The following is a 15,732-nucleotide window of genomic DNA, read 5'->3' on the forward strand; positions in this document are numbered from 1 at the left end:
GCATCTGTATTGCAATAATGATTTATTTGGATGAAAAAACCTTTCCCTTTTCCACTTGCAGTAAGTCTGGCAAAGAGAGAGTCATATAAATATGTATAATGATCATAACTGGCTCTTGAAGGGCAACGACAGAACAATTTTCAAAGGATTCATGTATATGACTTAATCTACAGCATAAAATATTATCTTACAGTGAAATACCTGTGGCGTTATTATAGTCGCATAGGAAGGCTAGAACACAGAGAAGCTTTAGCTCAGTGGTAAAGCCATGGGTTGTTTGTATATGCGCCAGATATCTGGTTAAAAGGATCTCGATAGAAAGACTGGGGAAAACTGCTGCCTGGAGAGCTAATGTGATAAGCCAATAGTCTGACTCAGTAAAACGCAGCTCCTTGATACCTCAGATGTTCATACAAAGGGTATCAGATCCCGTAAAACAGGCTTCCTCAAACTCGGCCCTCCAGATATTTTTGGCCTACAACGCCCATGATCCCTAGCTAACAGGATCAATGGTCAGGAATGATGGGAAGTGTAGTCTCAAAACATCTGGAGGGCCGAGTTTGAGGAAGCCTGCCATAAAACAACAAGCAACGCATATCAAAACCCATTTACCTGTCAATTTTCTCTAGGATTTCAGCAATAGCTAGCAATGGTCTTCGGACATGCTGTTGCAAGTTGTGCTGCAGTAATGGTAAGCAGGTATTCCATAGGGTAGCACATACTGCCTGAATAACGTTAGGGTCCTTCAGTCGAATGGCACGATTCAAAATTAGGTCAAGTTTCTGTATTGTTTTTAGCTGAGCCTACAAGTATAAAAATACACTTTGCATTGATTATAGAAACAATGTTTCCTGAACTTAATCTGCAGACTAGAGGAAAGTCTGGACAGCATGTTGATAGCATCTCCCAAGAACAAAAACTGTTTTCCCATCTTACTGGTAATGGATGCTTACCCCTTTCTGAGTGGGTGCCTGTCAAGGTCCCTCATGCTCGGCCGCCATCCCCGGGCAGTAAGAACAGAGTGCACATGGTCAGGCGGCCATTAGGGGATTTCCCCGGCCGCCAGGACGTCTGGCTCGAATTCCTGCCAGCTGCTGCATATCAAATGGGCCAATCAGTGGCCTCTCGGGGGGGGGTGTGCCTCACAGACTGAGAGTGCATTGGCTGCATGCATGTTCTCACAGCTGGTGTGTTATAAAAGCCGGCAGCACTGTCCTGCAGTAGTAATATACTGATTATGAGGCATAGCACATGAGTTACAGAAATTTGTCTTGCAATTTTCTATGACAACAGTTATTGACCAGCAGACCACTCTCTTCCCTCCAGCTTGGAGCACACTTCCCTATCTTTCCTGTGTAACTATGTTTCATGATTTGGGGAAAAGACACAGAAGGAAAGGGGGAGGGGGAACCCAAATCCTATGTGGAAGGGGGATATTTCTCTACAAAGTAGTGTCAATTAAGGAACAAACATACCTCAACAACACTTTTAGCATAAGTTGCAATTCTAGGCCCAAGTTTCTGGACTTCGCAATCACATTCCAAGCAGTCCAATTCAATTTCTCTTGCTGGATCCTATTAATATAAGCATATTTTTCACCCAGAAATGCACATGCTCGTGATTAATCTCTGGTGCAGCCCGATGTTTCATTACAGTGTTGCGCATTTGTGCTTGTAGACCTAGGGTGCTACAAGCACTCGTCAGTGTCATGCGACTTCTAGAAGCACAGCTGTCTTTGTCTGCTGCAGTAAATGCCACAAAGAGGCTTGTGGCACCTTAAAAACAAACTGATCCATTACAGCATAAGCTTTCATGGACTAGAATCTACTTTATCAGATGCACAAAGTGTTATCTTTGGTTGGAATTGTTTCTGCCTTATACACACAATTATAGTACATGCAGTCATCCTCCTGACATTGGTATTGTTGCTGTTTACCTGGGCAGGGCAAGGGAAGGTGAGGGTTGAGTGGCAGAGGACACTTGGGTTGGACTATTGTGCAGATAGATAAGTTCAGACTGCTATCTAACCTGCTGCTACATCCCTGCAATCTTAAAGAGCCTTTGATCTGTGATGATGTTGTATGATAACAAGGATGTGGGCATCTCCCTGTGCTGATATGTATTATCGGTGTATCAATACTTAACATTTAATATAAACAGTGCAAAGGGGATAGGTTAAGAATATACAAGAACAAGTGGATGTCCCCCTTTCCACCCTCTACAATATCAGCACCATGGGCTTTGCGGGGAGGTAGGAACATACTGTTTGTTGTGGCTAAATAGAATTATTTTGTATGATAGGAATTGTGAGAATTAACCACATTGGAATGTATCCAGCTAAGTTATGTTCAGAGTTGTTGTTTAGTCATTTAGTTGTGTCTGACTCTTCATGACCCCATGGACCAGAGCACGCCAGGCACTCCTGTCTTCCACTGTCTCCCACAGTTTGGTGAAACTCATGTTAGTAGCTTTGAGAACACTGTCCAACCATCTCGTCTTCAGAGTAGACTCGTTGAAATTAACAAGTCCATTAATTTGGTCTACTCAAAGCATAACTTAGTTGGAAACAACCCATCATTTCCATCACAAACACAGCTGAGGATAATGGCCACTGGGTCAAACAGGATAGCCAGTCCTTACAAAACTTTCTCAATTTTAAATATGTAAATATACAGCAAAATACTAATTTATTTCCAATGATACATTCTCTCCTTACTTTTTGCAATTAATTGTTCTTTAGAGGGCAATGACTTTAATTGTCTCTGATAATAGCTCTAGGACTGGAATCTTTTCTTCTTTGTTCAGCTTGACACTCATACAAGAATAAAAAATAATGATAAAACAAAGTAATTCAAAAAAGAATTTCCTGACACTCACGGTAATCTTATATTTGAACAGGTCGCTTAAACATAAAGACGCAATAGGTATACAATTTAGTTTCAAGCAAAGTCGAGCCAATTCCAGCAGCAAGGAAATTCTGGAAAAGTAGAAAATAAAACCAATTGGGATAGAAGTAGTGTTGGCAAAGAAATCACTTATTGCTTATCTATTACTATAAACCTAAAATGACAGTACGTTAAAAATCTGGCATCAAATCCCCAGCCCAGGGAAATCTCTTAAATTTCGAAAAAGCACAATCCCACCTCCAAACAAATTATCTGAGAATGGGAGAAAATGGGCATGTAGCCCAGCAAGCCAGTTACCAGAGTCAGCTATTCAAAAAGGAGTGAATGGATGCTGCAATATGAAACAAGAGGTTAAGAAGAGAGCCATGGATAAAACAGCAAACCCCCACCCCAAATACAGTGGAATGAACATAATGGGAAATGTAATGAATTACTTAAGAAGAGTGAACATTTTCCGAAATAATGGGAGCAGAGTCCCCCATTGGGTTCTACTGCGGATCCCTCCATGCACATATGGTTATGCGCATGGGAAGCTCTGCACTTGTTATTTCCATATTCAATTCTCCCTCCCGACCCAGGACTCCAGCTGTGACTTTGTTTGAGTTGGACAGGAAAGGCTGGAGGGAGGAAAACACAAGCACACAGGCCTTCCACTCTGGGTAATGACTAGCATATGCCAAGGAGGGAGAGAGATGCATGAAACCCTCATCACCATTGGTGATGGGAGGGATTGTGCCCCAGGGACAAACTGTGAAAGATCTTTGGACCAATAGAACTTTAATATAGCATGGGAGACACTCCATCAACTCTTATCTTCTTGGCATGGATGTAAGATAAATAGCAAACGCTTATGTTTTAAAAAAGAGCTCCTAGAGTGTGGCTAACACATGCAACTTACCTATCTTTACGGTTTAATTTCTTTCTAGATCCTTTCAAAATTCCGTATATTGTTTTCAACTCTGTATCAACGTCTTGAGAAATCTCATTTTTATCTAACTGCCTGCAATTATTTTATAATGCAATGATTACTAACAGAAGAGCATCTCAAAACCTATTAAACAATCATCATTTCCCCCTCTAACACAAGCAGGATTTGTGAATACAGTAAAGTATTGTTTTTTTTTAAAAAAAACACCTAAAATAAATCAAAAGTCGATTTGACCTGTCTTCTAAGATGATAGGCCTTGGCAAGCAAAAGTTACACTCCAAGCAATCTCATTTTTCATAAGAGCATGCCAAATTCAATTCCATTCAGGAAACCAGAAGAGCTGAGTGTGGAGGGAAGGCTCTGAGTGCTTTATTCTTATATTGAGGATCATCACAGTAGCTATATCAGCAAATATTTATGACCGACCCTCTATAAGACAGATCTGCAGCATGTCACTCATCTGCTCACCTAAGCTGAGTAACAATTCAGGCCAACACCTGAATAACAAGCTACCCAGACACTGCTGCTGGATGTGCCTGCAACTATTTCACAGAGAAAAAGGGATGGGGTTAATCCTGCAAGGCAACTGTTCCATACTTCTATGTTGAACTAGCAGTTTTTCTTCCACTCATGGCTTTCTGGATTGCAGCCCACCTCTAGAATTTGGGTGGTATCCAATGCACTTGCTCCATTAGCACAAAAATTTCCATTCTCTCCCCAGATCTTTTCTGGAAGGTTGAGAAGAAATCCAGAAGAGATTTAGGGAGCAAGCAGGAAAAAGAGAGGGAGGCAAAATTCCACTGTGTATCCAAAATTTCCTATGCTGATGGGATGAGTGCACTGAATACTGCCCATATGGTTTAAACCAGAGCTTTCCAAACTGTGTGTCACGACACATCAGTGTGTAGGTGTGTCATGTGAAAACTCCCTATGCTACTCCTGGGTCTGGAAAAGGGCTAGCTTAACCTCCAGTTTGCTAGTAAAACTGTATTACTGTGTCATGAAATGATGCATGTCTCAAAAGTGTGTCACCAGCATAAAAAGTTTGGAAAGCTCTGGTTTAAACAATTGAGATTCTCATCTATGTTAACCAATACTTACAACTTGATTGTTTGGATTTTATAAATAATGTTCAGATTGGCGGAACTTTCCACTTCGTCTTCTATATCTAAAGCTTCCATTAGTTTGTAACGCACCTAGAAGCAATTATAAAAGTTATATCAGCATTTAAAGCAAGGAGCAAGTCAAGAAAGATTAAAATCCTTCACAACATTTTCCTGCAGGTTTAAGTTTGCAAACGATGCCATTGTCTGACATTACCGCAGCAGGATCCTTAGTCTCACCAAAGACCTGAGCAACTTTAGCAGTCATGGAAGAAAAGGAGAGAAACAGGAAGCAGACCGTAGGAATAAATGGACAGGTCTCAGTAGAGGGATATAGAAAGTGGATTTCCCAAGAATCAGCATTGGGACCTGTGCTTTTTCACTTCCTCACAAATGACTTACGAGTTAAGGGTTAACTGTGAGATAATCAAGTTTGCTGAAGATACCAAACTGTTCAGGGTGCTTAAAACGAAAAGGCATGTGAAGAGCTTTGAAAGGATTTCTCCAAACTGGGAGAATGGGCAGTAAAACGGCAAATGCAGTGTAAGAAAGTGTAAAGTGATGCATGTTGGGGCATGTTGGCCATGGGCTGTGGGACTGATCCAGAAGAAACTTCTTATGTTTGAACATTAAGTCCTATACATTTATAAAGGCTTCACTTAGAACACAAAGCTCCCTTCCAGATGGGCTTCCAAAGTGTAGGATGCTTCTCTCCACTAAAGTGAGCAAGGCGAATGACCTCAATTCTGGATTGTGACACTACTAACTAAACATTAAGCAATGGGTGCAAATGTGAACTTACTGAATAATCTGCTATGCTACAGAGTTTTAATTCAGTCTTTCTTCTGCTTATTTTGCCTATTCCAAAATGAAGCTTTATAGCAACAAACTTAAACAATCCATTTTGCTTAATTAGATCATTTTCAACTTCCCTTTCTCATGGACTGCAGATGTACTGGAATGCTCACTTATTACAGAAATGATTGGTGGCACTTCTGAGAGATGTAGCTCACTAGCCATTTTTCAGTTGCTTTTGTAGTTTAATACCACTGCTAGGTTGCTTTTCTCAAAGGTACCTTTGAGCAGTGTATAATGCACAACCTGATTTACTTTTATCTTATGGCTTTATTAATATTACATCCATGGGAAATCCAGTACATTTTTCATTTCATGAAATGTTATGCAAGATCCATTTCCCATTACCCCGAGATTGATCATGTAGAAAGAAACAAAAAGATGAAAAGAAATGGAACAGAAGGGGGGGGGGGGGAGGGAATCACCAATTGTATTAGGCATCAAATGCATACATATTTGATAATGCTCAGTGATCAGATTTAGCTAGTCATTTTTCCTAGGGTGTGTACTACAGCACAGAGCAAACAACTGCAACAGAATTCTACCAGGGCTGGTTTACTTTTAGTGGTAGAAAGTTGGGTAACCTGAAATGGCCTTCAGTTTTAAAAAAATGGAGGGGGAAGGCGACAGCATTCAACGCATTGTCTTAAACTAATCAGGTTTATCTTCTACCTGAAAGAAATAATTTCCTGACCCACTTTGTTTCATAAATCTCTTTCGTTCAATAAACGTTTCTTGTTGGTTTGTTCGACTCCTGCCTGAGACTCTAAATCATTACGTTTTCCCTCACACAAGTCCCCCACTAGACAATCTGTGGTAAATTGTAGAAATTTGTGCAATGGGTGTACTGTGAGGTGGGTGCATTATATTAATAGGAAGCAGTTAGTGGGAGTGAATCCACCACCTTATTAATTGGTGGTATTAGGTGGTGGGTCTGCTACAGCATGTGGTCCCCAGAGGTTTTCCCAAAGAGAATGAAGCCCTTGGGCTGAAAAAATGTGTCGTCGCCCCCCCCCCCCGCTACAATAGGAAACCATATGATTCCTATGTTGATTAACAGAAGTTACCATTATTGAAAATATTTGTTTATATCTCCCTGGAACATATTCTTTAATAAATGCTGCTGCAGTTGAAGAAAATTCTATAGCTTCTTGCGTTCTGGAAGCATCCAGGAAACACTCAAGCAACTCTCTGAAACACAAACAAAATAATGTTTATTGTTAACACAATTGTGCAAGGTGTTTATAAATGAGCAATGTTACAAAATCACTATATCTCATTTGAAAGCTGCAAAAGACCATTCGTTTATTAAGGTGCTCACATCCAAAGGAATGCACAGACATAGCGGCCTATTCTGATTTACCTGCTGCAAGTGTAACCTTTAGCTTCCATTCCAGGCTCCTTTTCAAATTGCTAGCCATCTGAGGCACTCTTGCATTGATAATCATATGAGTTTTTGTTGATTTCATCTGCATACAAGCTTACAAAATGATACAGTCACCATCTTAGAAAAGACATAGAGTGGGATGAAAGCCTCTTGTAAGATAGCACCTGCCATTAGCAGTTTTGACAGGGCTCCTTATTTAAAACGATGAACTTTTTTTTTACCCAGTTAATCAGGGGCAGCTTTTTACTCAATCAAAGTGTTTTAAAATAGATTAATTCAACCCTGTTCAAAAGTTCCAAACCTGTAAAATGTATTTTTTCCCTTTTCTGTAAGATACATTTTTTCTCTTTTCAGTAAAATGTATTTTACTTTTTATCCTTCCTTTTATGTTCTAAGAAGCTTTAAAATATTTTGTCAGTTTGCTTTTTGCCAGCACTGCATTGGTCAAATTGCTAACTTAAGTTTCCTTTAGGTAACTGACATTTTTGATAGGTTAGATAGATGCACTTGCACTCAAATCATAAGATCTGTGCTTAACATAATTCTCAAAAGAAGAAGAAGAAGAAGAAGAAGAAGAAGAAGAAGAAGAAGAAGAAGGACTGAGCAAGGAAGCTAACAAGCAGTCTTGATGCACTCCTCCTGTCATCTCAAATTCCCTCAATACTCCAATTTGCTTGCTGATTCTAAAGTTATTCCAGCAAAATACTATATTAACAGTCTATTGTAAATTAAACCCTTTGTTTAATCAATGTTGACAGTAAGGGTGAAAGTCCGATGAATGCAGACAGACTTAAGTTTAGAAACCTGAGCCAGCATTGATTGGCTGGAACTTTTTAGCCAGTTCCATTTCTCTTCTCTTTTATTTCCCTCCAGAGGAAATGTTTTGAGCCTATGAAGAGCCATTACAATCATCTCAGAAATACCATGTTTTCTTTCCCTTCCATCAGTCAACACCATGTCCTCCAGTAGTTTCATTTGAAAGAGACAGTAATCTGATTGGCAATAAAAGACCAACAAGTCTCATCCGTTTAGTTCAATGAAAACTGACAAGGACAAAGGCTCCAGTGTGCAGTTGGCATCTCTGCCAAGGCAAAGCATATGTGTGTCAAGAGAAAACGGAAGCTATGCTACAATCTAGGCATATGGAAGGAAGGAAAAGAAGCCAGAAAGCAATCAGAAGTTTGCAAATACACAATGAACCATGATCTCCTGCAATATAATGGACTGCTAGGATTTCCCTAAATTAAAGTAGGAAAGACCATTCTGTAATTTTGCCAAAGACTGGCTACTTCTGGATCAGCAAAAAGCAGGAGGGGGGAGCTTTAGCTGCTTGTAGTCCTTCGGTGCACAAAATGAAAGTGCATTAAAGTACGATCAGTATACTTATTTGTTCTTTTTTTGTTCTTTATTACACTTCTATTTCGCAAACACCCCAATGCTACAACAATACAATTAAAACATCTAAAATACTGTGTTATGTCAATGTTGGGTAGCGTTGAGGAACGGCGGCATCCTGCTGGTCCCCCAGTCTCTCCATCTGGGACCTTGACCAACAGAAGACATGACTGGAGTGTTTGAATCGGGCCTGGCTGCAAATTGGCCAATAGCGGCTAGGTCAAGGGGCAGGCACTCCTGGGAGTGGGCCTGACTGATTCCCTTGAGGACTTCACTCAGGTCCACTCCTAGAGTATCTAAAGAGTGCCGGGCCTCATACCTGGCACTTTGAATCTCTCTCCCACCCTTGCTATAGTTAGGCTGGCTCCTGCCCATCATGGAGGTAGTGTTCATTTTCTGACTTTACTATGGATTACAATTGTTTGCCGCATTTGGTGCTCAGGAGGAATTTGTTCTTTGGACCAATTAGCTGACCTGGGGTTTTTGCCTACCTTATAGTAACAACATTAGTGGGTAAGGCAATGGGTAAAAGTCATGGTTGGAGGGGAGGTTTTAAGGCTTTGCCTGCCCCTCCAAGGGAATGGGGTATCCCATTAAAGGGATCCTGGTGGAGGTGCTGCTGTCTGGACACCTAGACAGGGGCTAGGGCCATAGCTCTCCTCAAAGACGATTTTTGTGGGGAGTCCCAATTTAATGTATATCATAGGACTCCCTTGCCACAGAGTCGACCCCTGGAAGAATCAACCAGCAGGCGGGCCAGTTGAAATGGTTATACCTAAAGCCTAAGCCTAAGCTATGTACATCTTTAATCAATAAAGTTGTGGCTGAATTTGAACCAAAGAATGTTGTCACGAGTGGTCATTTAATGGATGGGGGGGGGCAGTGGGTTATGGCGTCTGGGCATGTGAGCAACAAAAAGCAAACTTCCAAAACCAACCAGATACTCTCGCAGCTAAGAATCCCAGAGTTTCCAAGAACGATGTATTTCAGCCATCAGTCAACTGGGTAAAAATGAATGTTTTAAAATTCCCATGCTGAATTTATGCTTCCAGCATAAATTCAGCCAGAATCCTTGCTACTAATTTTCAAGAGTCACTTGAAGACCTTTTGATGCTAGCAGGCCTATTCAGTTGTTTAAATTTCCTTAAGATGAGTCACTCATTTCTACGATTGTTTTGTATTGCTTTAATGGTATTTTACGTTCCTACTGTATCTGCATATGTTGATATATACCAGCTTGATATTATATACAAATGAGAGGTTTAGAAGCATTTTATAAAGAAAGAAAGAAAGAAAGAAAGAAAGAAAGAAAGAAAGAAACTTCAACTTACATCATCAGTTCTGCAGTCCAGTCCTTGTCTTGCTCAATGGGATGTTTCAGTGCAGGCACAATCTGGTAGAGGCTTGGAATAAGATAGTGGCGGAACCCGGGCTTAAGAAATGGCCTTACAATCCTCCAGTATATAACCGAAGCATTATGTATCAAAAAATAGTACCTGGAATACAATAGAGTACACATTATGATATTGTGCAGGGATGAAACGGACTCGGGGCTTCTTTGCCCCACCAAGTTCTTGCTGTCAACTTCACTGCATCGTCTATTTAATGGGTGGCCAACCTGAGGCAAGAGGCCCATGCAAGGTGGTCTGTGTGACAGACCTGAAATGAACATAAAGCTGGGCGGCTTCCAGCAAATTATTAAAATACAGTAATTCATCAAATATTAAAAGCTTCCCTAAACAGGGCTGCCTTCAGATGTCTTCTAAAAGTTGGATAGTTGTTTATTTCTTTGACATCTGGTGGGAGAGCATTCCACAGGGCAGGCACCACTACTGAGAAGGCCACTCTGCCTGGTTTCCTGTAACTTCACATCTCGCAGTGAGGGAACCACCAGAAGGCCCTCAAAGCTGGGCCTCAGCATCCGGACTGAACAATGGGGGTGGAGACGCTCCTTCAGGTATGCTGGGCCGAGGCTGTTTAGGGCTTTAAAGGTCAGCACCAACGCTTTGAATTGTGTTCGGAAACGTACTGGGAGCCTTTCAGGACCGGTGTTATGTAGTCTTGGCAGCCACTCCCAGTTACCAGTCTAGCTGCAGGATTCTGGATTAGTTGTAGTTTCCAGGTCACCTTCAAAGGTAGCCCCACCTTGATTTACAATGTTTACTCTCTAAGAATTAAATGTTGCCGGTGGCCGTTATGCAGCTTTATTTTCACATAAGCTTCTAATTTCTGCAATTTTCAAATAACTGAAATTCTCCTTGCTACTCATTTGTATCCTATAGTCATGGACTATTATGTTTAATATAAAAGTAAGGACTAGTAAAGGTATCTTAATTTGGGAGGATGGATCCCATTTGATCGAATACGGACATGATCTTCATTGTTTTGCTGCAACACGTCAGCTCTGAACTAAAATAGCAAATATATTGATCACTGTTTGGGGTGCATTTTTGAAAACTGTGGTACAATGATTCAATTCAATCTTCCACACTGTGATATCATTGTTCTAGTCAAGAACCATACTTCAGAAATATTGCCTGGTGGAAACAAAGAAACCCACAAAGAATGCCCCAAATGGAAACCAAATATAGAGGACTTACCTTGCGTTACCTAATGCAAAGTCTACTACTTTCAGCAAATGTACAATGAATTTGTCAAATTGTTCCTAAAACAAAACAAAATATATTAAAAAAAAATATGTGGGAATGACTCAAAGCCTTTATTACTGACTTAGTATGACTTGTAACTTCTATACACTCTATTTTTTAAAATTAAAAACCCCCCAACATATATGTTGTGCATATTAGCTCTTGAGCCAGCTACAACTCCCTCCCCTCCTCTCTGCTTCAGTACACCCACACCTATGTCCTATCCAACAACATCATTTTCTGTATCCTTCAGAAAGGCTTTTCATGGGGTGCAAGGGTGGGAGGAGGGAATGGAAAATAACTGCTTCCAAAGATTTATCTTTTCTTAGAAGGCAAATCATACTGTTTACTATATAACATGGAATTTTGCCTTCACCTGATCACAACAAAAGAACAGCCTTAAAATCAACACCCAAACTCACAGTACATGCTCACCAAATTATCAGTAGACACAGGGGTATATAATTGGCTCTTGCACAAATATGCTCTACCCAAAAACTGGTTAACTGGAGGTTTTCCTTTAAAATACATTCGTAGACAGTCATTGCTCATGTCCGGAAAACCCATCTAAAATTAAACAGATTTCAGTTTTAAATTAAGATGAACAAACACCTCATAAAGTAAAAAGGGGTGTATTGTTACAAAAGGGGCATACTGTTACCTTATAAGCCTGTTCGGCACACATGACATACAAGTCAAAAGAGAAACTCTCCAAGGCATCAAGGGCTGATTTCCCATCATTAGCTGATTTGATCAATTTGTAAGCACTCTTCAGTGCTTCAACATCTTGAAAATAAAATTTTAATTAGGCAGAAAATAACATAACCATTTCGAACAAATACCTGTTTTATTTTCATAATGTAAACAATCAGACGTATCCAAACAAAACACAATCCTATACTCCTCAGTCTCATTAAGTTCAAGGGGACTTACTCCCAAGTAAGTATGTATAGGATTGCATCCTAACACAGTAAACTGTTTTGGACTATCAATATGTATCAGGGCAAATCTGCATGATCATTAACTAGGATTTGTTTTGATCTGATGTTTTCTGTTGTGTCAGTTCCAGCAAAATATAAATGTGATAGAGCAGTTCCCTGAGCAGTTCTCCACAAGCCTTGACTTGAACCAGTGCTATTTTTCTAGAAAATTAGGTGCTGGAACTCATCATGAACCCTTGTTCTCTTATAATGGCAATGGCACCCACCTGAGACGTGCTGGAACTGAGTTCTGGCTGAAAAAAAGCCCATATGATTTGCATGCAATAAGTCCCAGTTTCAACTCCTCACATCTCCTATTAAAATATTTCCGAAAGCAGGTCTGTGAAAGATGCTTGCCTGAGACAGTTACTGCCAGTCAGAGTAGACAATGCTGGCTAGAAGGATCAATTGCCTGTTGCAGCATAAGATGCAGCTGCACAGTTCAGGTGTGACTTTCAATGCACCATCTATTGTGGTGTCGCCAATAGTCTAGCAAATCATTCAGACTGCACCACATGCAAGCCACCAGAAAACATGAGCCAAAACAAAATGAGAAATATTTTTGATCGTGGAAACTGGGTGTCAGTTCCCTATGAGGAGCAACCATAACATACCACTCTTAAGACTTGCTATTTCTATGCTGCCAGTGGGGGTATACCATAGCTCAGCATGCCTGAAATTAGTTTCAGCATACTATGATATCAGGATATTCTGAAATATGTATGCACTTTATATGTAAGATAAATAGACATAAGGCTATTTAGGGCAAAGCACAGTTAGAATAACAGAATCATAGAATCATAGAGTTGAAAGGGAACCGAGGGCCATCTAGTCCAACCCCCTGGAATGCAGGAATCCTGCCCACAGCTATCCCTAGGTGGGCTCAAGCCATCAACTTTCTGGTTAACATCTGTCTCTCTCCCTCCGTCCCCCACTCTCTGTGGCTTTTTATCTAAACAGAAAGAATTGTATTATACATAGGATTTTATTACACAATGATAGCAGCAATCCTATGCACATTTACCTAGGAATGCCCCAATCTGTATCTAGGAGTATCTGTATCTATGGGGAGAGTACCTAGTCTATTTGAGCAGTGGCGTAGCATGGGGGGTGCAGGGGGGGCCGGGCGCAACATCTGGGGGTTAGGGTTAGGGGGCGCAAATTACTTGCCTTGCCCCGGGTGCTGACAACCCACGCTACGCCACTGTATTTGAGTACATGGAAAAGAAAGAGTCAACATTATACATCTTTAAAAAAGAGAAAGATGGTTAGTAACATTTACCTTGATGTCTCTCAGCATCTGACAGGTGCTGCCTGATTGCTATCTCCATATCTTCTTAGTTGCAACTTTGCCCTAAATCTGCTAGCAGGAAAGTAATTAAACAAAACAATATTAAATATAAACATGTTTTTAAAATGTTGACAGCAATGAACACAAACTTCTAAAAAGTTTTACATTTTGGTTGCCTGTCTCATAACTTTTCCACATTCATTCTGTCATCCACTCTATAGGAGACCACAATAACTATGGCTCCAATCCTACATACACTTATATGAAAGTAAATCGCATTACAGTACAATCCTATACATGCTTACCCAAAAGTAAGTCCTACTTAGTGCAATGGGTCTTACTCCAAGTGAGTGGTTTTTGGATTGCAGCCTTTGTGGTTTACATGAGATCAGGCCACAAGACTGCACAGTCACATTTACTCAAGAGTAAGCCCACTGATGGGACACAGGTGGCACTGTGGTCTAAACCACTGAGCCTCTTGCGTTTGCCGATCAGAAGGTCGGCAGTTTGAATCCCCACGACGGTGTGAGCTCCAGTTGCTCGATCCCAGCTCCTGCCAGCCTAGCAGTTTGAAAGCATGCCAAAAAGTGCAAGTAGATAAATAGGTAACACTCCGGCAGGAAGGTAAATGGCGTTTCCGTGCGCTGCTCTGGTTTCAGTGTTCCATTGCGCCAGAAGCGGCTTAGTCATACTGGCCACATGACCCGGAAAAACTGTCCATGGACAAACGTCTGCTCCCTTGGCCTGTAAAGCGAGAGGAGCGCTGCAACCCCAGAGTTGTCTGTGACTGGACTTAACTGTCAGGGGTCCTTTACCTTTATCTTTTTAAGCCCACTGATAGATGCAAAGGACTAGGTCTGCTTTGAAAGCTTGCAAAAACAAAAGTGCCATGGTACTGAAGACATTTGCAAGCTTCCTAAACTCAAAGCTGTTTACATTGTTGGTGTCATTTTTTCATTAAAAAAGCACAACTGCAACCATTGATAATTAAACAAAAGCAGCTTATCAATTAAAAAACAAACAAAAAACTACTACACCCCTTGCCCATCCTCATCATCTCAACTGCAAACGCCACGTGATGTAGGTGAATTTTGCAAAGCCTCCGGAATGCCATCAACAAATACGCCCTGTTCCATTCATTCATTCATTCGTTTCATTTTTAATACAGAGACAGAAAAGGAAAAAAAACCCACCCCATCCCCCCCCCCCCACAGTTGAACAACTTTCATATCAATCTCGACATACAACTAAATACCTGGTGACTCCCCTTCCACCCTTTTCCTGGTTTCTTTATTTTTTCTATTAAATGGCATATTCCAAATTTTTACTCTTCAGATTTCTTCCTCCGTTAAATTCTATTCACTTCTGTTCTGCTGGATTGACTCAAAGACCTGCTAGGTTATTTACTTGTTTATACTGGTTCTTAAAAACACTCAGTAGACACTATTCAACCCTCCTTATATTCTTTATCCTCCTTTTCTCTTGTCCTATTTGTTATACCTGCCAATCCAGCATATGTATTCGAAAATTTTTACGCCCTGTTCCTTCAAGGAGAATGCACAGATTCCAGAACCATTCTGTGTCTTGTCTGTTTTTCCATGACTTTTTTTTTAAACATAGTTCTGAACACCAAGCAGGTGTGTATGCAGACACACACACTAAAAATTATATATATACACACATATATATATATACACACCCACACATACACATACACCCACACACATATATTGCAATATATAATACATATATGTATATATATGTGTGTGTGTATACAGTATATGTGGGGGTGTATATATATATATGTGTGTGTGTGCTATATATATATAAAATATTGCTATACACCCACACATTGCAATACACACACACACACTGCTATATATACACACACACACACACACACACACACACACACACGATTCTTTCCCCCCGGTTTCACTACCAACCTGGTTTCCCTCCTGCCTCGCCCCCCGCCTGCTAACATGCTATTGCCCCTCTGGAACCCCAGGAGCAACTTCAAGCCCGCCGCTCTTCCGCGTCCCTCGGTCTCCTAGCAACGCGCCACCGGCAATCGAGTCACTCTCATGCCCGCCCACTGCCCTACGGGTCCTTGCGCAAGTCACAATTCCCTCACAAGCGCAACGTTTTCCCCCACCGTGGCCCGCGACGCTAGTAGGCAGAGCCGTGCGTCTTCCGTTGTCTGAATGGGAAGTTGCCGCGTTCTCATAGAATAAACCAG

At 40.9% G+C, this 15,732-nt stretch overlaps 1 protein-coding gene across 3 annotated transcripts in view; it reads right to left on the minus strand.

Moving 5' to 3' along the window:
* The window catches only part of CFAP46 (cilia and flagella associated protein 46), an 87,077-nt gene extending 71,531 nt beyond the window's left edge, over positions 1-15,546 (minus strand). Inside the window, exons 1-12 of one of the 3 annotated variants that reach the window (XM_081007108.1) lie at positions 15,440-15,546; positions 13,485-13,562; positions 11,884-12,008; positions 11,658-11,789; positions 11,175-11,239; positions 9,906-10,070; positions 6,860-6,983; positions 4,936-5,030; positions 3,805-3,906; positions 2,878-2,977; positions 1,476-1,574; positions 613-803 (exon numbers count right to left, since the gene is read on the minus strand). In XM_081007108.1, coding sequence (XP_080863234.1) covers positions 613-803; positions 1,476-1,574; positions 2,878-2,977; positions 3,805-3,906; positions 4,936-5,030; positions 6,860-6,983; positions 9,906-10,070; positions 11,175-11,239; positions 11,658-11,789; positions 11,884-12,008; positions 13,485-13,533 — 1,247 coding nt within the window. In that variant the 5' untranslated portion in view covers positions 13,534-13,562; positions 15,440-15,546. Of the gene's footprint in view, positions 1-612; positions 804-1,475; positions 1,575-2,877; positions 2,978-3,804; positions 3,907-4,935; positions 5,031-6,859; positions 6,984-9,905; positions 10,071-11,174; positions 11,240-11,657; positions 11,790-11,883; positions 12,009-13,484; positions 13,566-15,439 lie in introns of all 3 variants that reach the window. The other 2 variants (XM_081007107.1, XM_081007109.1) reach the window with 2 other exon arrangements.
* Positions 15,547-15,732: the final 186 nt, after the last annotated feature.

The sequence above is a fragment of the Podarcis pityusensis genome, assembly GCF_964106645.2.
Source record: "Podarcis pityusensis genome assembly, chromosome: 5".
In the NCBI taxonomy this organism is placed as follows: domain Eukaryota; kingdom Metazoa; phylum Chordata; class Lepidosauria; order Squamata; family Lacertidae; genus Podarcis; species Podarcis pityusensis.